Source organism: Microtus pennsylvanicus, chromosome 11 (genome assembly GCF_037038515.1).
Source record: "Microtus pennsylvanicus isolate mMicPen1 chromosome 11, mMicPen1.hap1, whole genome shotgun sequence".
Taxonomy (NCBI): domain Eukaryota; kingdom Metazoa; phylum Chordata; class Mammalia; order Rodentia; family Cricetidae; genus Microtus; species Microtus pennsylvanicus.
In genome coordinates this window covers 62,743,129-62,766,912 of record NC_134589.1, presented here as the reverse complement: position 1 = coordinate 62,766,912, position 23,784 = coordinate 62,743,129, and the positions used below count along the sequence as shown (strand labels likewise).

General features: G+C 42.8%; 2 protein-coding genes across 2 annotated transcripts; both read left to right on the top strand.

Moving 5' to 3' along the window:
* Nucleotides 1–441: 441 nt before the first annotated feature.
* On the top strand, nucleotides 442–1,362 carry LOC142860776 (olfactory receptor 2AK2-like). The gene has a single exon (XM_075992496.1). It carries the CDS (start codon nucleotides 442–444, stop codon nucleotides 1,360–1,362), a length of 921 nt encoding a protein of 306 aa, XP_075848611.1.
* Nucleotides 1,363–18,117: 16,755 nt separating this feature from the next.
* Nucleotides 18,118–19,038, top strand: LOC142860779 (olfactory receptor 2AK2-like). Its single transcript, XM_075992499.1, has one exon. The coding sequence runs from the start codon at nucleotides 18,118–18,120 to the stop codon at nucleotides 19,036–19,038; it is 921 nt and encodes a 306-aa protein (XP_075848614.1).
* The last annotated feature ends 4,746 nt before the right edge of the window (nucleotides 19,039–23,784 follow it).

Genomic DNA, 23,784 nt, shown 5'->3' with positions numbered 1-23,784 from the left:
TAAATTTCAGCCCATCAAAGTAAAGACTCTATTCAAAAGATTAAACTTTTGAAAACAAAAAGAGTAAACAAAATAATTTGTTCTTAACACATTTATTCTGCAATCCTGTAAAATCTCTCCTCCCATGTCCCCTTTGTATTAATTTTGTATTTTTATCGTTTGTCTTTGTATTTCACCAAGATATTGAGACGGAAGAATCTACAGACATCGATCATGTAAAATGAGTAGGAGCAGGGAAAGTGATCCCCTGATTTGATGCACACATTCTGCATTTTACAACATATGAAAGCTTAATACACAGTATAAAAGAGAGATTGCCTAGAGCTATTCCAGAACAATGTATCTCATATGGTAACTGTCATTTGCTTTCTCCCCAATGGCAGTCCTCATCAGACCATGTCCTTTCCAGATTGTGGCTGCTCTGATGGTTCAGTGTGAGCCATGGAAACGGGAAATCACAGCTGGACAACAGACTTCATCTTGGTGGGTCTTTTCCAGTATGGCCAGATGGACACTCTCCTCTTCACAGTCATCGCCATCCTCTTTGCAGTAGCTCTGCTAGGCAACATCACACTGGTCCTCCTCATCAGGCTGGACCAGAGACTCCACACCCCCATGTACTTCCTCCTCAGCCAGCTCTCCATCATCGACATGATGTACATCTCTACCACCGTGCCCAAGATGGCAGCTAACTTCCTGTCAGACACCAAGAACATTTCCTTTCTGGGCTGTAAGAGCCAAGCCTTTGTGTTTGGGACCTTGGGTGGCTCTGAAGCCCTGCTGCTGGGCTTCATGTCCTATGACAGGTACATAGCCATCTGCCGGCCCCTGCACTACCCTGTGCTCATGAGCAGGAAGATCTGCTGCTCCATGGTCTCCTGTGCCTGGAGCAGCAGCTCCTTCAATGCTTTAATACACACGCTGTATGTGTTTCAACTTCCATTCTGTAGATCCAGGAAGGTTAACCACTTCTTCTGTGAAGTGCCATTTCTCCTGCCATTGGTGTGTGAAGACACTTCCCAATATGAGCACACAGTCCTCATGAGTGGCCTTGTCATTTTGCTGCTCCCCTTCCTGGCCATTCTAGCTTCCTATGCTCGTGTGTTGGTTGTTGTGTTCCAGATGCGCTCAGGGAAAGGGCGGAGTAGAGCCCTGTCCACCTGCTCCTCCCACCTGACTGTGGCCAGTATGTTCTATGTTACCACTCTGTGCACTTACACTCGGCCACACTCCCTGCATTCTCCTTCAAGGAACAAAGTGCTGGCTGTGCTTTATTCAATTGTCACTCCTGTTCTGAACCCATTTATCTACAGCCTGCGTAACAAGGTAGTCATGGGGGCCCTGAGGAGACAGTTGGGGTGATGGATATTGGGACAGAAACATGGCTTTGGGTCACCTTGTGGACTGAAATAAAAGCTGGTCTTGAACATTACCTGGGAAGCCGGCAGGATTGATGTTCCATTGGACGTTCATCAAGTTGTCTAACTAAACCAACAAGAACAGGAAACTTGGTCCTCCCAGTGTCACATGGAGTTGATGGTTTGAATCTGAATGTTGGCTCTGAGGGAGATCAAGGGCTTTGTCCTTGTCCCTGGGATCTCTGGCTGCCTGTCATCCTGGGTTTCTCTTCACAGAACTTTACCCTCTTCTGCCCTGAGGCTAGGCACCGTGTCTTCTCAGACGGTGTGAGTCAGTATAGTCGCCTTCTATGCACTTGCTCACCTCTTGCTCTGGAAGCTCTTCCTGAAGTTTATGAGGACAGCTGTATGTGCGCAGAGACTTTACATAAACCTGGAATATTTTGCTGGGTTTTGTCGGATACAACTATTATTTAAGAATGTACATCTCTTTTGATAGTATGACATATCTTAAGGACAATTCTCAAAAAAATAGAGAAGGAGATAAGTTACTGTTTCCTTTGATGCTTGTGTAACTATTCCCAGGTAAATAAAGGTTGATTGTTCTCCACGCCATTTAGTGATGTCTCACTGACTCCATTTTATTAATACCTTTCTCCAAAATTCATTAATTGCTTGGTAATAGGCATCAGCAAAGGATCTGTCTGTCAGCTCAGACTCTGTCTCTTTACACAAACTCTTTTATGCTCATTTTCCAGCATCATGCTAGCTTATGAGAAGAACATTAGGGCAAATTGGCCCAGAATAGTCCTGCATCAAGATTTGTGTGTTTTATCCATGGTGAATAGAAAATGAATGTTGAGATCATCAGTGTTACTTCAATGAAATTTTTTGAATATTCCTTTTATTATATGATTTTTTTTAGTGTGTCCCTTTGTAGTCCTGGCTATTCTGGAGCTCCTTATGTGGACCAGAATTGCCTCAAACTCATAGAATCTCTCCTACCTCTGCCTCACAAGTGCTAGGATTAAAGATGTGAGCCAGTGTGCACAGGTTTTGTTCATGGGTTTCTTTCTGTTGCTTTACAATCATTGCCTTTTGTTTTGCTTTCATTTTAAGTTACACGTGCTTATGAGCTACTTTGTGGATGTTGCGAATTGCACCAGGTCCTCTGGATGAGCAATCAGTGCTCATAACCGCTAATCAGAGTATTCAGTAGCTCCTCTTTTTTAAAATATTCAAATCATTGTCATGTAGTTTAATAATCAATAAATAGAAACATCTATTCACTTAAGTACAATTATAAGTAACATTATAATTCTGTTTTAAAACATACATGTTGTGAGACTAGAGAGGTGGCATGGCCATTAATAGAACTGGCTGCTCTTCTGGAGGACATGAGTTCAGTTCCCAGCACCCATGTGAAATAGCTCACATCTATCTTTAACTTCAATTAAAGGGTATTCACAAACTCTAGTTTCCAAGGCACCAACACTGATGTGCACAAGTCCACATCCATACCCACACTTATACATAATTATCTATGATAGAAAATTTTAGAGGTACATTATTGCTTCTTTGTTACTGAAGCCAATAACTAGAGTGTAAGTTTAATGACCCCTAGAAACACCTGTTCTTGGCTCTAATCAAAGTTAATTTCCTCCATGAACATCTCACTCTTGTTAATTTATTTTCTTGTAGTTTAAAGCCATCCATAGACTCACTCAAAATCCAAGAAGACCTAATACCTATACTCCTCAATGTATTCCACAATATAGAAACAGAAGGGTCACTACCAAATTCCTTTTATGAAGCTACAGTTACTCTGATACCAAAACCACACAAAGACTCAACCAGGAAAGAGAATTACAGGCCGATCTCACTCATGAATATCGACGCAAAAATCCTCAACAAAATACTGGCAAACCGAATCCAAGAACACATCCGAAAAATTATCCATTATGATCAAGTAGGCTTCATTCCTGAGATGCAGGGCTGGTTCAACATACGAAAATCTATCAATGTAATCCATCATATAAATAAACTGAAAGAAAAAAACCATATGATCATTTCATTAGATGCTGAAAAAGCATTTGACAAAATTCAACATCCATTTATGTTAAAAGTCTTGGAGAGATTAGGGATACAAGGGTCATACCTAAATATAATAAAAGCTATATACAGCAAGCCGACAGCTAACATCAAATTAAACGGAGAGAAACTCAAAGCCATCCCGCTTAACTCAGGAACACGACAAGGCTGCCCACTTTCGCCATACCTCTTCAATATAGTGCTGGAAGTTCTAGCAATAGCAATAAGACAGCATAATGGGATCAAGGGGATTCGAATTGGAAAGGAAGAAGTTAAACTTTCGTTATTCGCAGATGATATGATAGTGTACATAAGCGACCCCCAAAATTCCACCAAAGAACTTTTACAGCTGATAAACAGCTTTAGTAATGTGGCAGGATACAAGATCAACTCCAAAAAATCAGTCGCCCTCTTATACTCAAAGGATATGGAAGCAGAGAGGGAAATCAGAGAAGCTTCTCCATTCACGATAGCCACAAACAGCATAAAATATCTTGGGGTAAATCTAACCAAGGAAGTGAAAGATCTATCTGACAAGAACTTTAAGGCATTGAAGAAAGAAATTGAAGAGGATACCAAAAAATGGATGGACATCCCTTGCTCTTGGATTGGGAGGATCAACGTAGTAAAAATGGCAATTCTACCAAAGGCAATTTATAGATTCAATGCAATCCCCATCAAGATCCCATCAAAATTCTTCACAGATCTGGAGAGGACAATAATCAACTTTATATGGAAAAACAAAAAACCCAGGATAGCCAAAACAATCCTATACAATAAAGGATCTTCTGGAGGCATTACCATCCCTGACTTCAAACTCTATTACAGAGCTACAGTAATGAAAACAGGGTGGTACTGGCATAAAAACAGAGAAGTCGACCAATGGAATCGTATAGAAGACCCGGACTTTATCCCACAAACCTATGAACACCTCATTTTCGATAAAGGAGCTAAAAGTATACATTGGAAGAAAGAAAGCATCTTCAACAAATGGTGCTGGCACAACTGGATGTCAACCTGTAGAAGAATGAAAATAGACCCATATCTATCACAGTGCACAAAACTCAAGTCCAAATGGATTAAAGACCTCAATATCAGCCCGAAAACACTGAATCTGATAGAAGAGAAAGTGGGAAATACCCTACAACAGATGGGCACAGGCGATCGCTTCTTAGGTATAACCCCAGAAGCACAGACATTAAGGGCAACATTGAATAAATGGGACCTACTAAAACTGAGAAGCTTCTGTAAAGCAAAGGACACTGTCACTAAGACACAAAGGCAACCTACTGACTGGGAGAAGATCTTCACCAACCCCGCAACAGACAAAGGTCTGATCTCCAAAATATATAAAGAACTCAAGAAACTAGACTTTAAAATGCTAATTAACCCAATTAGAAAATGGGGCGCTGAACTGAACAGAGAATTCTCAACAGAAGAAGTTCAAATGGCCAAAAGACACTTAAGGTCATGCTCAACCTCCTTAGCGATCAGGGAAATGCAAATCAAAACAACTTTGAGATATCATCTTACACCTGTCAGATTGGCTAAAGTCAAAAACACCAAGGATAGCCTTTGCTGGAGAGGCTGTGGAGGAAGGGGTACCCTCATCCATTGCTGGTGGGAATGCAATCTTGTGCAACCACTGTGGAAGTCAGTGTTTCGGTTTCTCAGGAAATTCGGGATCAACCTACCCCTGGACCCAGCAATACCACTCTTGGGAATTTACCCAAGAGATGCTCTATCACATGTCAAAAGCATTTGTTCAACTATGTTCATAGCAGTATTATTTGTAAAGCCAGAACCTGGAAACAACCTAGATGCCCTTCAATGGAAGAATGGATGAAGAAAGTATGGAATATATACACACTAGAGTACTACGCTGCGGTAAAAAACAATGACTTCTCGAATTTTGCATGCAAATGGATGGAAATAGAAAACACTATCCTGAGTGAGGTATCCCAGACCCAAAAAGATGAACATGGGATGTACTCACTCATAATTGGTTTCTAGCCATAAATAGGGTTCACGGAGTCTACAATAGGCGAATCTAAAGAAGCTAAGTAAGAAGGTGAACCCAAGGAAAAACATATAGTTATCCTCTTGGATAAGGGAAGTAGACAAAATTGCCGGGGAGAAAAGTGGGATCTTGGGGGTGGGGTGGGATGGGGGTTAGGGGAGATGGGGAGAGAAAAGGTAGAAGGGAAGGAGGGGGGACTTGGGGAAACAGGAGGATCGGGATAAAGGAAGGTTGGATAGGGGAGCACGGAACCACAATTCTTAGTTAAGGGACCCACTTTAGGGTGGGCAGGAGACTTGACCCTAGAGGGGCTCCCAGGTGCCCAAGCTGAGGTCCCCAGTTAGTTCCCTGGGCAGCTGAGGATAGGGAACCTGAAATGACCATACCCTAGAGCAATACTGACGAATATATTGCATATCATCCTAGAACTTGCATCTGGCGATGGATGGAGATAGAGACAGAGACCCACACTGGAGCACTGGACTGAGCTCCCAAGGTCCCAATGAGGAGCAGAAGGAGGGAGAACATGAGCAAAGAAGTCGGGACCACGAGGGGTGCACCCACCAACTGAGACAAGGGGGCTGATCTATTGGGAGCTCACCAAGGCCAGCTGGACTGTGACTGAAAAAGCATGGGATAAAACTGGACTCTCGGAACATGGCGAACAATGAGGGCTAATGAGACGCCAAGGACAATGGCACGCGGTTTTGATCCTACGCAATGTGCTGGCTTGGTGGGAGCCTAGCCAGTCTGGATGTTCACCTTCCTAGATATGGACGGAGGGGGGAGGACCTAGGACTTACCACAGGGCAGGAAACCCTGACAGCTCTTTGGACTGGAAAGGGAGGGGGAGAGGAGTGGGGGGAAGGGGAGAAGAGTGGGAGGAGGGGGAGGGAAATGGGAGGCTGGGAGGAGGTGGAAATTTGTTTTTTTTTCTTTTCTTTATTCTTTTTTTATCAATAAAAAAAATAAAAAAAATCGAAAGACTGAAGTTGCTAAGTATCCTCAGGACTCTCCCTCATGCATCCCTTCTTTGTGATTTGAGAATGATCTGTCCCTAGAGATTCATGCATTAAAATAATCAGTCCCTAGATGGTAATAGTGTTTGGGAAGATTTGGAACCTTTACAATATGGATATTCAATGAAATGGGTAATGAAGGCTAGGCTCTGAGGTTGTGTGCCCTGTCCCTATTTCCTGTTCTGTGTTCTGCTTCCTGAGTACAGATGCAATGTGGCCAGCCAACCTCCTGGACATAGCACCACACCTTCCCTTTCTGCTGCCATGTCATTCCTAACCTGATGGTCTATATACCTCTGGAACTGTGAGCCAAAAAATATCCCTCCTCCCTTAAATATTTGCCATTTCTCTCCTGCTTGCAAGTTCCCAAATAACTGCTCAGAGGTTTACTGTTTCTTATAAATGCTTGACCAATTGCATTGGCTTATTACTTGGTACCTCTTACCTTAAATCAACCCATTTATATTAATCTGTGTTTGGCTACGTGACCCATGGCTTATCACTGTTACTCTGGCATGTTGGCTCCTTGGAGTCTGCCAACTCTCAGACTCTGCTATTCTCCTATATCTCTGCTTGAATTTCCCACCTGTCTCTACCTCCCTTGTCATAGGCCAAAGCAGCTTTATTTACCAACCAATGAAAGCACCGTATATTCACAGTGTACAGAAAGACCATTCCACTGCATCTCCCCATTTCTGTCTAATCAAAAAATAAAGTTTTTCATTTTAGCATAATAAAATAACATATAAGGAAACAGTTATCAAGCAAGAATCAGTTGCAACATCCATTCCATTTGTGTTTTGCAAAAGTAAAAAGTACTCTATCATCTATCCTATCTCTGTGAGTCCAAAGCTTCATATCAATCATTTATCATAATTAAGGAAACTATAATTAAAATTATATTGTCTTCAACTCCATCAAAGTCACCAGAAGTATATAATATTACCTGAGTAAACAGGAAGTGCACTGCAAGAAACTTCCTAAACACTAGTGTAAATAAAAGTGTTTGTCCTGCCATGTAATACAGCACTTCAGTCCCAAAGAAACACAGAGAGGCTCATATTAATTAAAAACTGTTTAATGTATTAGCTTGGCCTTATTACTAACTAGCTCTTACAACTTAAATTAACCCACAATTCTTATCTATGTTTAATCATGTGGTTTGGTACCTTTTATCAGATAGGCATTCTCATCTTGTTTCCTCTGTATCTGGCTCGTGACTGAATCTCTCTGTCTTTCCTTTGCCCAGAATTCTCTTAGTCTTGTTTCCCTGTATATACTTCATGCCTGGCTAATGGCCAATCAGCATTTTATTAAACCAAAGAGTGACAATTTTTTTGAGTGTGCAAAAGCATCATCTCACAGAACTCGAAAAATGACGGAAACATTTGTCTGCCTGGACAGTCACCCAAAGTTCTTATGTAACATTAGATATCCATCTGCAGCTTATATGCCTAGAGTATCGGGCAGACTTTTCAGTGAAGCAGGAAATTTGAGGGTCTGTCCTGCCTATTTTGGCAGAGTTTGTCAGATGCTTTCCTACGTGTTTTGCAGAATGTCTGGCAATTTCTTCTGTGAAGCAGGAACCTGAAGGACCATTCTGCACTGCTTTAGCAAAGTTTAGTGGTCATCTTTATTTATCAACCAATCAGAGCAACTCATATTCACAGTGTACTGAAAGGTGACCCAACAGCATCCTGAGGCTTCTTTGGGGGGGGGGAGGTGTGTTATCATAGCAACAGAGAAGAAATGAACATAAATGTGCATCTGAATTTGGGGTCTTACTATATTTATATCATACCAAATGAACTTTGATGGAGAATATCAGAAAATTTACCTGCAGATATTTTCAACAACAAGTTACACAGGCTGTCCACAATTCCTTGGAAACAGCCTTTTTTTCCAGATGATTTTATTTTGATAAAGTGATGATGTTTGTTGTCACAAAAGCTTATTGTTTTGGTAGAGGTATAATTTCTTTTTGTGTCTATGTGTCTTTATGTATGAATGTGAGCATGATTAAAGAAATGGTGTTATACTATGCACTCACACACAGAAAGAGAGAGAGAGAGAGAGAGAGAGAGAGAGAGAGAATAGTGAAAGGAGCTGTATCTCCTCTATAGTTTTGTTATCTGGAACATAACCAAATCTGTCTATAACCCCTAAGCTTTCCACATGGTGTGTTGTGGTAATTCTCTAGAACATGTTCTATGTTGTTTTCTGTTTCTGTTTTTTTAAATATTTATTTATTATGTATACAATAGTCTGTTCACATGTGTGTGCAGGCCAAAAGAGGGCACCAGACCTTATTATAGACAGTTGTGAGTCACCATGTGGTTGCTGGGAATTGAACTCAGGACCTTCGGAAGAGCAGGCAATGCTCTTAACCGCCGAGCCAACTCTCCAGCCCCCTGTTTCTGTTTTTTTGTAGTTAATTTATTCTATGTGTCTTTAAAATCATGTATCTTTTTTTTTTGAGAAAAGGAGAGAAAAAAATAAGTTTCCACCTCCTCCCAGCCTCCCATTTCCCTCCCCCTCCTCCACCCTTCTCCCCCTCCCCCCTACTCCTTTCCCCCTCCCTTTCCAGTCCAAAGAGCAGTCAGGGTTTTCTGCCCTGTGGTAAGTCCTAGGTCCTCCCCCCTCCGTCCATATCTAGGAAGGTGAACATCCAAACTGGCTAGGCTCCCACAAAGCCAGCACATTACATAGGATCAAAACCCCGTGCCATTGTCCTTTGCGTCTCATCAGCCTCCTGGCTAAGGGAAGTAGACAAAATTGCCGGGGAGAAAATTGGGATCTTGGGGGTGGGGTGGTATGGGGGTAAGGGGAGATGGGGAGAGAAAAGTTAGAAGGGAAGGAGGTGGGGCCTTGGGGAAACAGGAGGATTGGGATAAAGGAAGGTTGGACAGGGGAGCACGGAACCACAATTCTTAGTTAAGGGAGCCACTTTAGGTTTAGCAAGAGACCAGACCCTAGAGGGGCTCCCAGGTGCCCAAGCCGAGGTCCCCAGTTAGTTCCTTGGGCAGCTGAGGATAGGGAACCTGAAATGTCCCTATCCTAGAGCAATACTGACGAATATCTTGCATATCATCATAGAATCTTCATCTGGTGATGGATGGAGATAGAGACAGAGACCCACACTGGAGCACTGGACTGAGCTCCCAAGGTCCCAATGAGGAGCAGAAGGAGGGAGAACATGAGCAAAGAAGTCAGGACCACGAGGGGTGCACCCACCAACTGAGACAAGGGGGCTGATCTATTGGGAGCTCACCAAGGCCAGCTGGACTGTGACTGAAAAAGCATGGGATAAAACTGGACTCTCTGAACATGACGAACAATGAGGGCTGATGAGATGTAAAATCATGTATCTCGATTCCCCGCATTTTGCCATCTATTAACCTCTGTCTTCTGTCTCTGCACATCTCTCAAATAATACAAAATTTAAGTGAAAAAAAGAAAAGAGAATAAAAGAGTAAATAAATAAGTAAAAACACAATAAGGAAGAGAAAAACTTTTAAACTTTCATCATTGAAGCTGCAGAGTGAAACTCTGAGTCACACCATGAAACTCTCTGTCTATAAATCTTTACTTGCAAGTGTTCACTGCAGAGTCAATGGTCTGGCTTCAGCTCTCTGGTTCCTGCTACCCTATCAACCCTGAGCAACCGTTTGGGTCCTTCTGGATATCCTGTGCTTCCCAGTGTTGTGGAGACCCTGTAGCTCTGGGTCTGAAGGTCAGGGCCTTTCAAATGCTCAAGCCGATCATAGATGGGGTAGAAGATAGGGAGGGCCATGTCATATCCTTGGGTCTGGGGTGGGCAGCTGTGCTCTCATCAACAGGGTGGTCTCAGCTGTGCAGCCCAGACAGCGTGCAGGGAAAGCTTTCCCACGTGTGTCTGCTGGTCAAGGGTTCAGCTCCCTCTCCATCTCTTATGCTCTCTTTCTCTCTTTTTTTTAAAATTTATTTATTTATTATGTATACAATATTCTGTCTGTTTGCCTGAAGGCCAGAAGAGGGCGCCAGACCTCTTTACAGATGGTTGTGAGCCACCATGTGGTTTCTGGGAATTGAACTCAGGACCTTTGGAAGAGGAGGCAATGCTCTTAACCACTGAGCCATCTCTCCAGCCCCTCCCTTTCTCTCTTGTCTCTTCGGATACACCTCTGTCTACAGAACCTGAGCCATTCTGACTCTCTCTCCCATGAACCACCATACCACACCTCTGCTCACACCAACAGTGTCCCACTGGCTGCTTCTGCAAGATACCAGGTGGGCTTGTGCCCCAACCCCCCAGCCTGGAGTGGACAGCCCAAGAGCTGCAAGAAGTCTGCTTGTCACATACAAGTTGCCCTGGTAGGTGTCAGGCCATGCTACCTCATCACTAAGAGTTTAGCATACTGCCAAACGGCCAGTTGCTTTAGGTTCCTGGCTGTTGCATTTGACTGCATTGGGCAAGGTGAAGGGTTTCTCTGGACTCTGGTCGGGAGTCCGGATTAGAATGTACCAGGCCCGTGGCTGTCTGGTTCCTACACTACCTGGGTGCATGGTGCACGTGGAACAGTGTTTCTCCTGTTTCCTGTTTCTTAAGATGACATCACAACTATGTATTTATATTTTCACATTCTAGAAATATTCTCAGCATAGAATTCCTACAAAAACTCTTGGTCAGCGTTCACAGAAAACTGGAAGATTCTTGCCATTTACACCTTTATAAAGTATTATTTAGAAAATGGCCCAAACTAATTAATAGCACGTGTTATAGCGAAGGAAAGGAGATAGAAATCATGTGTACTGGCTAGGAGCATAGGAACCAGCTGCCTAGGAGACAAGTTGCTGAATCCACATTAGCTTCCTCTGAATGCCAATTCCAATCGACACAGTGCCCATACCTCCCGCTCTTTCTCCTTTCCCCCGAGATCAAAGGACTCAAGGATTTCACGTCAGTGTGCAAGGCAATCCATTCTACTCGATCTCACAGCAATTCCTGAATAAACACTGTCACTACAGGAAGAGATTAAGGGGCCACATGGCCACAATTTAAATTCTCTCCATAGGGTGAGATGAGGTATTAGCACATTTGAATGTACCTGGAGCTTTCAGAAATAAAAGTCTACTTCAGGGAACAGGATGTTTTTCAGGGTCGGATGTTACAATATCTGAAACACATCCAAGTCTGGATCATTCAACTCCTTGTAATATCACATTGTTACTTTGTGTTGTTTTCCAAAGGTCCACATATTTCAGTTTGTTACTTATGAGCAGCTGAGTCTCTCACATGAACATCAAAACCAGAACCAGCTTTTCCACTTCCAACTGTGACTATTTGTAATGTAAACAAATACTTTGAGAATTGATTACAAAGGCTATTTTAAATGCTTTCCTGAAATGGAATGTAGACGCCAGCTCTAATGAATTATGTCTTGTGTACATGGTGTGTTTAATTGTGGTCAAGAGACTCATTTTCCCAGAAGGGCTGAGACAGAAACCCTGTGGGTTCCACCATTGATTAAGAAGCCAGACCATTGAAGACACTAAAGCACCTGAGAGGATGAAGAAAAATACAGCGTTCTGTATAAGTTCCACTTTCCACTGAAGATTTTAGTGATGACTGAAGGTTTATTTCAGTAAGGCATAAGAAGCAATTTCCATGTTCATAGACAGGTCATAGTTCCTAAAATATGGTTGAAATTCGAGGCTGTACGACTTAGCCTTTCCTCCTCAAAAGACTCAGCTCATAGATCAGAGCACTTAAGTATCTTTCCAACGTCTCTTTTATAAAAATAACCAGATGTATCATAATTGCATATAAAAGTTCCTTGAGGAAGTAGTGGCTGTGCTCTCTAGTGCCCGTCTCTAGGTGGGGGCAAAGTGTCAGGAGCTCTTCTGTGTCTGATTTGCCAGTCTGTTTTCCTGTTACCATCACAGAGAAATGGTTTATGTCCAACAAAGTGGCTAGATTTACCATAGTTGAATTATTATTGAATTAGTTTTTCAATTAAATGACAGACAGTCCATGTCTAGACATCTGGAGAAAGAGCCCATCCACATTCCCCAAGGCTCACGTGGGTGGAGTGCAGAAGGTTGGTTCACGGACATTTCCTCAGCTGTCAGAGAGCCGCATGGCCAGTGAAGTCCTGAGGTGAAGAAGAACTCGTGGAGAATTGTTGAGAAACAACCAGCCCTACCTGCTGGTTCAGGTATGTCCAACAGGCATCGACCTGCACAGAACACTGCATCCTTTTCTTGTAGGCTCATGTTCTGATTTAGATTTATTCCAGGCTAGAAGTGTTTCCAGGCATTGATTTAAGAACACCTGTGTTATTGAGATGTGTGCTGGAGTCACACTTTGCTCTAGAGTGCAGCCTCTCACAGGTATAGGGACAAAGGCTGGGCTCAGTATTTCAGCATGGGAGCACAGGTGTGGTCCTGCAGTGAATTCTCTACCTGAGGAAGCAGGACCAGCATAGTCACATTCTGTCTTTGGGAAGGAAGCACACCTCTTTCTCGTTTTCACCTACTCAAGGGAAATATCCACTTCTGAATCATGTTGGATTTGGGATGGCATGAAGTTCAAACCATTGGCATCTGGAGGGGAGGGTTATGGATCCCTGCTGCCGCTGCTACTGTTGCTGCTGCTGCTGCTGTGGCTGTTTGCGGTAGTGACTATGTTTTTGTTTTTTCTTCAGAGGTAGAGAAACCTGACTAGATGATTTCCAATACACTAAAAAAAAAATCCTGCTCTCATATGTGGTAAAAGGAAGAGAACAGCAAATGGGGCTTTTCCAGCTCCAAAGACATTAGAACAGCTGTTCTCAACCTGTGGGTTATGACCCCAAAGACCCTCGGAAAACAGAGATATTTACCATAGGGTTTGTATCATTAGCAAAATTACACTTATTAAGTAGGAACTAAAATAATTTCGTGATTGGGGGCGGCGGTCACCACAAGATAAGGAAGTGTATAAAAGAATCAAAGCCTTAGGGAGTTGTGAACCATTGCTTTAGAGCATGAAAGGGCTGCTGGGCTCAGTGTGAATAGCACTCCTGATGACCCAAGGTCAGAGCACACTTGGGCACTGTGGTGCAGCCTCGGATCCCAGCACTCAAAAAGAGCAGGCAAGAGGATGGCAGGTTCAAGACACACGAGGCTCAAAGATCAAGATAGAGTCCAGCCTGGGTTACAGGGCAGGACTCTGTGTCAGAAAATAAGGTCTGATGCTGCAAAGCACTTGGTTAGCCTGTCCAGAGCTCTGAGGTAGAGCCCCAATAAGACAGGAACACACATACACAGAAACCCACACTCTTAGCAATGACAGACATCGTGATCTTGACAACACCTGACACCCAGGGTGACTCTCAGACACTGAGAGCAACAGGAGAATGTTATCACTATCACAGTATAGGAGCTATGTGAAAGTCAGGAATAGCTCAGCATTTCTTTTCAGTGAGGGGAATTAGGGGGATGTGTGGAGTTAATTCTTCAGCCAGTGGAGATACACAAACACAGACCAGTAAGCGCCTCTGAACTTTCTGGGATTGTTATTATTAGTTCACATCCGCATTCATGTAGCATATTTGTCTGCATTGTGAGCAGCAGGCATTATGATTGTGCTCATGGTCTAGGGTTTATATTGAAAATCTGTCACTAGTCCTTAGAGCTGAGCTGCCAGCAGGTTACATCGACTCATGACCTATAGAAGCTCCTTTCATTGTCCTGCTCAGTGCTCCAGGTTGTTCTCAGAGAGCGAGCTCCATTGACCCCTTTGTATCACAGTCCTTCTGTTCTTAGAATTCCTGGCTCAGAAAATGTCCAGTGTTTACTAGAAATCTGAAACTGTTAGTCCCTAAGGTGTTCAATGATAAAAGCTAAGTTAAGTAATCCGCGTGCACTAAGAAAACGCATCCCAGGGCACAACTGACTGTATTCTCAACATCATTTCTTATTGATAATTTCATGGGATGGTGATGATGATTCTTAGACAGGGTCTCACTCTGTAGAGCAGGCTGGCCTGGAGCTCACAGGGATCTGCCTGCCTCTATCTTCTGAGTTCTGGCATTAAAGCTATTATTTTATTTAACTAACAGTGATGTATATTTTTGTAAACCATTTTATAGCCTTCTATTCTTTTTATGATTCACTTATTTACAGCTTATGTTCCAATTACTCATGTATATAAGGTATTTCATTTTCTGTTGCTGAAGACACACACACACGCAGACACACAGAGACACACAGTCTTTCTTACCTCATTCTTTACCATTTTTTTTCCAGCATGAGTCTTTTTCAAGAACAAATACTAATACATGAAAGGAGCTATGGATGGCAAAATCATCTCAAATATTTGAAAACTCTTTCCCATTTTCTTATTATTGTTTCAAGAACAATTTTTCTGTGTTTTTATTTACTGCTTGGAATTTCAGGCTTTCATCATTTTCTTTCAACTCCCCCAACCCTCTTCTGTTCTTTCTCTACCTTCCTAGCGACTCACCTTCATATTCTTCCTATTGAAAAGAAAATTTAAACCCAAACAAACCACACATAAAAGGCAGAGTCCAACCTCTGTTGGACAACAACTCTAAGCACTGGGCAGCTCTCTGTGCTCTCTATAGCAGCGGGGCACTACACTATGACGTCATAAAGCACATGGTCTGTATGACTTAGTGTGTGTATTTCAGGATGGAATTCTCTCATAGCTGTATTACTCTTTTTTTAATCTCTTCCACACAATCTTATGCCAAATTTTCTGTGTTACCATCTTGCCAACCCTTTACTGTCCCTTTACATTGCTTTTTATTTCTGAATTTTTACAAGTTTTTAACATCATGTTGGGAAATTTGTAATCTTGAAGTTGAGGGTCCATTACTTACAAAAGCATCTGCTGCCATAGAATCTATCTGTGTTAGTTCCAAGAAGTATTGTCTAGTGAAAGTAACATATGTGCTCTTCTATTACAACTATATTAAAATAGACACTACCTATCACTAGGTGTGTATTAATAATATGAAGTGGTTTAGGCTACTGCAAATGCAAAAAAAATGCCAGATAAAATTCTGCTACTGTCCAGTTTGATCCCATGCTTGTTCAGTCCCAGTCCACCTGGATTTGGTGAGCTCCCATTAGCTCAGGCACACTGTATCAGTGAGTGGACCAACCCTTAGTGGTCCTGACTTTCTTGCTCATATTCTCCCTCCTTCGCTCTTCAACTGGACCTTGGGAGCTCAGTCCAGTGCTCCGATGTGGGTCTCTGTCTCTATCTCCATCCATTGCCAGAAGGTTCTATGGTGATATTCAGGATAGTCATCAGTCTGACTATGGGACAAGGCCAATTCAGGCACCTTCTCCTCCACTGCCCAGGGTCCTAGCTGGGTCATCCCCATGGACTCCTGGAAACCCCTCCAGAGCCAAGCCTCTTGCCCACCCCAAAATGACTCCTTCAATTAAGATATCTCCTTCCCTGCTCCCATATCCGTCCTTCATCCATCTCAGCCATCCCACTCCCCCAAGCTCTACCCAACCCTCCCTTTCTCCCCTCTCTCTCCCTCTCCCCTTTCCTGCACCCCACCCCCACCCTCATGTTCCCAACTTTTGGGGCAGACTGAAAAGCCAATGATATTGGTGCTGGGATTTGCTCTACTGCATGCACTGGCTTTTTGGGATCCTATTCTATTTGGATGCATACTTTCCTAAGCCTGGATGTAGCGGGGAGGAGCTTGAACTTCCCACAGGGCAGGGTACCTTGCCCTCTCTTAGGAATGGAGAGGGGAGGGGGGAGGGTTTGTGGGCGAGGGGAACGGGTGGGAAGTAGGAGGAGGGGAGGAAGTGGAAATTTTGATTGGTATTATTTATAATGTAATAAAAAATCAGCCTTATTTCAAAAAGAAAACTTAGGTCTTATCAGGTTCTCTCCATCACACAGAACCTTAAACATAATGAGTGTTTATTATTGCTCCTTCATCAACAAAATTTGATCTGAAGAGCACAAAGGTTCTGATTCCAGTGATCTGTTTAAAGATTTTAAGCTTAAAGCCATTATTGCTGAATTCTTTAACAAGCAGAAAATGGTGAAGTAGATTGAAAGGGATATTTTAAGTACTTTAAGAAAGTAAGATTCTCACCTTACTAGACCTGGAAGGATGTGGGAGGTCCTTGGATTTCCCACAGGGCAGGGAACCCTGACTGCTCTTCCGGCTGATGAGGGAGAGGGACTTGATTGGGGGAGGGGGAAGGAAATGGGAGGAGGCAGAAATCTTTAATAAATAAATAAATAAAAAGTAAGTAAGATCAGAGAAGTAAAGTATCTTCTGACATTTGTGCATTTATCCAGAGAGTTCAGCACATATCCATAACAATCAAAAGTCTAATAAACGTATAATTACTACCAGAAAAAATAAGCTACTGTGATAATTCTAACTCAACCAGTCAGCCGTATAATGTTTGTAAAGATATTTTCCACTTTTCAATTTCAAAACTGTAAAATGCTTTAGTCTCATACTAATCACTGAATCATCTTTGTGTCTCAGCAATGATCTCTCCGTGGTCAGTCAAGGTCAAACAAATGCCAAGAAATGTAGAACTATTTCAGACGTTTCACCAGGTATTTAGAACCAGTGTTTACCAGAGCTTGAATCCCTGTGCAGATATGGAGAAGCGAGGCTCTGTGTCAGCCCACAGCAAATACTACACGGTTCCTCAGAGAAGAAAAAAGTACCAAGTCAAATTCAATCAGTTAATTTTTATTTTACTTTTTAAAATTTTACGTGCATGGCTGCTTGCCTTGTATGTATGTCTGTGAAACATTTGTATACCTGGAACCCATGGAGGCCAAAATAGAGTATTGGATTCCCCTGAAACAAAAGTCGCAGACAGTTGTGACCTGTCATGTGTGTTCTGGGACTTCAACCTGTGTCCTCTGAAAGAACAGCCAGTCCTCTCATCTGCTGAGCCATCTTTCCAGCTCCAGCTAAGTGATTTCTTAAGCCACTGTACCTTTTTCTCCACATTAATCTTACATGAATAAGTTAATTCTAATTCATAAGGATTGCAAACTTCTATGCAGATACAGCAGAAACCTTAATCCCTACATATAATTAAAACTGACAGGTGGAATACAGCATCAAAAAATTGTACTATGTTTGATCAATTCTGACATAGGAAATTAGTCCCAAAAGTGAGAGAATGTTTTCATTGCCAAAACCTAAGTTTAGTCCATCAAAATAAAGAATCTTATGAGAAGAGTAAAAAATTTTAAAACAAAGTAAATAAGCAAAATAATTTGTAGTGCACATGTTTATCCTGCAATCCTGAAAAATCTCTCCTCCCATTTCCCCTTTGTATTAATTTTGTATTTTTATCCTTGTATTTGTATTCAAGACTATGAGAGAAAAGAATCTGCAGACTTCAATCGTGGGAAATGAACAGGAGTAGGGAAGGTGATCCCCTGATTTGATGATTCATTCTGCATTTCTCAACATATGAAATCTTAATATACAGGATGGAAGAGAGATTGCCCTAGAGCTATTCCAGAATAATCTGTCTCATGTTAACTGTCATGTGCTTTCTCCCCAAGGGCAATCCTCATCAGACCATGTCCCTTCCAGATTGTGGCTGCTCTGATGGTTCAGTCTGAGCCATGGAAATGGGAAATCACAGCTGGACAACAGACTTCATTTTGGTGGGTCTTTTCCAGTATGGTCAGATGGACGCTCTCCTCTTCACAGTCATCGCCATCCTCTTTGCAGTAGCTCTGATAGGCAACATCACACTGGTCCTCCTCATCAGGCTGGACCGGAGACTCCACACCCCCATGTACTTCCTCCTCAGCCAGCTCTCCATCATTGACATGATGTTCATCTCCACCACCGTGCCCAAGATGGCAGCTAACTTCCTGTCAGACACCAACACCATTTCCTTTCTGGGCTGCGAGATCCAAACCACTGTGTTTCTGACCTTGGGTGGCTCTGAAGCCCTGCTGCTGGGCTTCATGTCCTATGACAGGTACATAGCCATCTGCCGGCCCCTGCACTACCCTGTGCTCATGAGCAGGAAGATCTGCTGCTCCATGGTCTCCTGTGCTTGGAGTAGCAGCTCCTTCAATGCTTTAGTTCACGTACTGTATGCATTTCAACTTCCATTCTGTGGATCTCGGATTGTTAACCACTTCTTCTGTGAGCTTCCATCTCTCCTGCCATTGGTGTGTGAAGACACATCCCAATATGAGCAGACAATCGTCTTGAGTGGCCTTGTCATTCTGCTGCTCCCCTTCCTGGCCATTCTAGCTTCCTATGCTCGTGTGTTGGTTGTTGTATTCCAGATGCGCTCAGGGAAAGGGCAGAGTAGAGCCCTGTCCACCTGCTCCTCCCACCTGACTGTGGCCAGCATGTTCTATGTTACCTCTCTCTCCACTTATGGCCAGCCACATTCCCTGCATTCTCCTTCAAGGGACAAGGTGCTGGCTGTGTTTTACTCAATTGTCACTCCAGTTCTGAACCCTTTTATTTATAGTCTGCGTAATAAGGAAGTCATGGGGGCCCTGAGGAGACAGTTGGGGTGATGGATATTGGGACAGAAAGATGGCTTTGGGTCACCTTGTGGACTGAAATAAAAGCTGGTCTTGAACATTAACTGGGAAGCCGGCAGGATTGATGTTCCAGTGGACACTCATCAAGTTGTCTAACTAAACCAACAAGAGCAGGAAACTGTCCTCTCAGTGTCACATCGAGTTGATGGTTTGAATCTAAATGTTGGCTCTGAGGGAGATCAAGGGCTTCGTCCATGTTCCCGGGATCTCTGGCTGCCTGGCATTCTGGGTTTCTCTTCACAGAACTTTATCAGCTTTTGCCCTGATGCAAGGCACTGTGTCTTCTCAGACTGTGTGAGTCAGTATAGTTGCCTTCTATTCACGTGCCCACTTCTTCTACTAGAAGCTCTTCCTGCAGTTTATGAGGACAGCTGTATGTGTGCAGATAATTTACAAAAAATTTGAAATATTTTATGGCTTTCCTTTACAGGTACAGCTATTACATAAGACTGTGTGTCTCTTCTTATACTATGCCATATTTACGGACAATTCTGAAAGATATAGAGGCAGAGATAGCTTACTGTTTCTTTTGATGCTTGTGTGACTACCACCAGGTGGATTAGTTTTACTGTTTCTCCTAAGCTGTGTAAAGATATCTTGCGGATTCTCTTTTATTAATACCTTTCTCCAGAATTCACTAGTGGCTTTGTAACAAGCATCATAACGGATCTGTCTGGCAGCACAGACTCTGTCTCTTTCCACAAACCCCTTTATGCTGATTTCCCACCATCATGCCAGCTTGTGAGCAGGGCATTAGGACAAACATCCCCAGGATGCTTCTGCTTTAGAAATCCATAGACAATTTCTGTGTTTTGTCCATAGTTAATATACAATAAATTTTGATAATATCATTATTATTTCAAGGAAATTCCTGAATATCTTTTTAGCAATTAGATTTTTTTGCCCGGCAGTGGTGTCACACACCTTTAATCCCAGCACCCAGGAAGGTAGAGGTAGGTGAATTTTTGTGATTTCAAGGCCTGCCTGGGCTATACAGTGAGTTTCAGGGCTACACAGAGAAGGCCTGTCTCAAAAGAAAACAAAAAGATTTTTTTTATATACAGGGTTTCTCTATGTAGTGTTGGCTATCCCAGAGCTTTTTTTGTGAACCAGAATGGTCTCAATTTTCCAGAAACTCTGCTACCTCTACCTCACAGGTGCTGGAATTAAAGGTGTGAGCTAACACGCACAGCTTCCTCTCTCTCTCTCTCTTTCTCTCTTTCTCTCTCTCTCTCTCTCTCTCTCTCTCTCTCTCTCTCTTACTTTTTCTTTCCTTTTTTGTTATAATCACTGGATTTTGTTTTTGTTTTAAGTTAAACATGCTAATGAGCTACCTTGTGGATGCTGGGAATTGAACCCAGGTCCTCTGGGACTGGAGAGATGGCTCAGAGGTTAAGAGCATGGCCTACTCTTCCAAAGGTCCTGATTTCAAATCCCAGCAACCACAGGGTGGCTCACAGCCATCTGTAATGAGATCTGGTGCCCTCTGGAGGAAGAGACCTGGTCAGTCATCCTCATCAACTTAGACCATGAAACTCAATATGCAAAAGTTCAACAGAACTGCTCTATACGGGCTGCCCATGCATGATTCAGTATTTTCTGGGCATACATTTAATTCAATTTTTCCTCTGGATGAGCAGTCTGTGACCTTACCTGCTGACTCATCTCTCCAGTCCCCAAATTCTTAAAATATTCAAGTCATTGTTATGGAATCCAAGAAATAATAAATGGAAAAGTCTATTCACCTAAGTACTGTTATAAATAACACAACAAGTAATTTTCAGTGTTAAAGTATATAGGTTGCAAGGTTACAGAGGTGGCACAACTATTTTTTTAAATATGTACAGTTTATTGTATGTTCACAATGAGGCAATAAAGCTGCTTAAATTGTCACCACCTCTAGGATTATTGAATGTACCTTGCTGTGTGCCACAAGCATTGTCCTCGCTCCTCTCTTCACCAGGACTCTGCTATACAACTTCTCATCCCAGTGGGAAGATGGCTGTTTTCATCCTTGACTGAATACACAAGGCTCCCCAGAAGGCTTGAGCTGAGAGCAGACGTGATGCCACTGTGGGGCTAGAGGGTTGGCTGGCTGGTGCATCTCTGCTAACACTTGGAGAACATGCCTTTCCCGGCCTCCTGGAGAACAAGAGATGCTAGGAATACAGCCAAGTAAAGGGTTCACCTATGCTAAGTTCAGTCACTGTAGCCAGGGTCAGTCATTGCAGTCAGGGTCAGCCAGAAGCCACAGAAGGCTCAGGGCAAGTGTGTCCAGCCAAGATCAGCAGAGCTGCCCAGCTAACTTACAGCTGACCCCAGAGAAACAAGCAATAAATAACTTTTTGTAGGAACATATTTATATTAAAAGAAAAACATCCTAAAATGGCTTACTGAAATATGTTATTTTTGCTCAACAATGATTGAGAATTTTACAAAGTATTTGATTATTGTTTAATTCCTTTCTACTGGCTCTTTTTTATTGATTTTATTGAGCTATACATCTTTCTCTGCTCCCTTCCCTTCCTCTCCCCTCTCCTTCAACCCTTTCCCATGGTCCCCATGCTCTCAATTTACTCGGGAGATCTTGTCTTTTCTACTTCCAATGTAGATTAGATCCATGTATGTCTCTCTTAGAGTCCTCATTGCTGTCTAGGTTCTCTGGGGTTGTGATTTGTAGGCTGGTTTTCTTTGGCTTATGTTTAAAAACCACTTATGAGTGAGTACATATGACGATTGTCTTTCTGGGTCTGGGGTACCTCACTCAATATGATGTTTACTAGCTCCATCCATTTGGCTGCAGATTTCAAGATGTTATTGTTTTTTCTGCTGTGTAGTACTCTATTGTGTAAATGTACAACATTTTCCTTATCCATTCAGTCGAGGGGAAATTAGGTTGTTTCCAGGTTCTAGCTATACAAACAATGCTGCTATGAACATAGTGGAGCACATGACCTTGTGGTATTATTGAGCATCCTTTTGATATATACCTAAAAGTGGTGTTTCTGGGGGTGGCACAGCTATTAATAGCACTGGCTGCTATTCTAGAAGGCCTCAGTTCAGTTTCCAGAACCCATGTGAGGTAGCTCATAACTATCTCTAACTTCAATTTCACGGTGTTCAAGGCCTCTAGTCTTCAGGACACCAGCACTTATGTTCACATATCCACATCCACACCCACACTTATACATAATTAAAATAATAATAATAATATATATGATATAAAATATTTAGAGGTTCATTATTGCTTCTTTGTTACTGATGTCAATATCTAGAGTGATAGTTTTTATGACACTTAGACCTGTTCTTGGCTCTAATAAAAACTGAATTGCCTCCATGAACGTCTCATTTTGGTTATTTTGTTTTCTTGTGGTTTAATGTATTCCATAGACTCTCTCATAATCGAAAGACTGAAGTTGCTAAGTATCCTCTGAACTCTAGCCTCCTGCATCCCTCATCGTTGCAATTTGAGGGTGATCTGTCCCTACAGATTCCCGCAATGAAACACTCAGTCCCCAGATGGTTATGGTGTTTGGGAAGACTTGGAACCTTTACTATAGGGAACCTCAATGAAGTGGGTCACTGAGGCTGGGCCACGAAGTTGTGTTACCCTTTGCCCTACTTCCTGTTCGAGTACAGATGCAATGTGGCCAGCCAGCCTCCTGGCTGTACACATACCTTCCTTGCCTGCTGCCATGTCTTCCCCATCTTGATGGCTGGATTCTTCCAGAACTGCAAACTGAACACCTTTCTCCTTCAAGTTGCTGTCATTAGGGTGACTTGGCACAGCATCAGGAAAAGAAACTGAGATGGAATTGGTGCCAAGTGACAGAGTCCTTGCTGGGAGAACCCTGACAAGGGATCCTAAGACTCTGGCTTGAAGGCAAGTTAGTTCTTTGGAGTAAAATAGCATTAGCCTGGAGGAGGAACTTAGTGTGCCATTCTGGTGGAAGCTTGGGACAAGACCGCTGATAGACACGTGGGCAGTAGACAGTTAGCTTAGGAGATTCCAGAGACGACAAAGACTCTACCAGGAACTGAGCCCCAGCCGTTTGTGTGATCTTTTCATCAAGAATCTGGTTTAAGCCCATGTCGTAAGAACTTGAAAGAAGTTGAATTTTAAAATCTATTCTTTCTTCATACTATACATCTCAACCATCGTTTCTCCTCCCTTCACTCCTCCCATTTGCCCCCCCCTCACTTCTCATCTGGCCCAGATTCACTCCTCCTCTGCATGCCTTCAGAAAAGAGCAGGCCTTCAAGGCGTATCAACCAATCATGGCAAAACAAGATACAATAACACTAGGCAAAAACCCTCTTATCAAGTGTGGGCAAGGCAATGAAGTAGGAGGAAAAGGGTCTCAAGAGCAGGCAAAAGAGTCATAGACACCCCCACTTCTACTGTTAGAAATCCCACAAAACACCACGCTAACGACCATAGCATATATACAGAGGACTTAGCGCAAACCCATGCAGGCTCTGTGATTTAGGCATCAGTCTTTGTGAGCACCTGCTGCCTCTGAGCCCTGGCTCCTACAATTCTTTCTCTTCTTCTTCTGCTGGGTTTCTTTAGCTCCAAGGGGAGGGACCAAATGGAGATCTCTAATTTGGGTTCTCGCTCCACCTATTATATGGCTCTGCGGTCTCTGACTCTGCTCCCGTCAGCTGCTGGAGGAAACCACTCTGATGATAATTAGGCTAGACACTGGCCTTTGAGTA

Bases quoted from the DNA above. Each gene is read 5' to 3' on its own strand.
- LOC142860776 (XM_075992496.1), top strand. From the start codon at position 442: ATGGAAACGGGAAATCACAGCTGGACAACAGACTTCATCTTGGTGGGT.
- LOC142860779 (XM_075992499.1), top strand. From the start codon at position 18,118: ATGGAAATGGGAAATCACAGCTGGACAACAGACTTCATTTTGGTGGGT.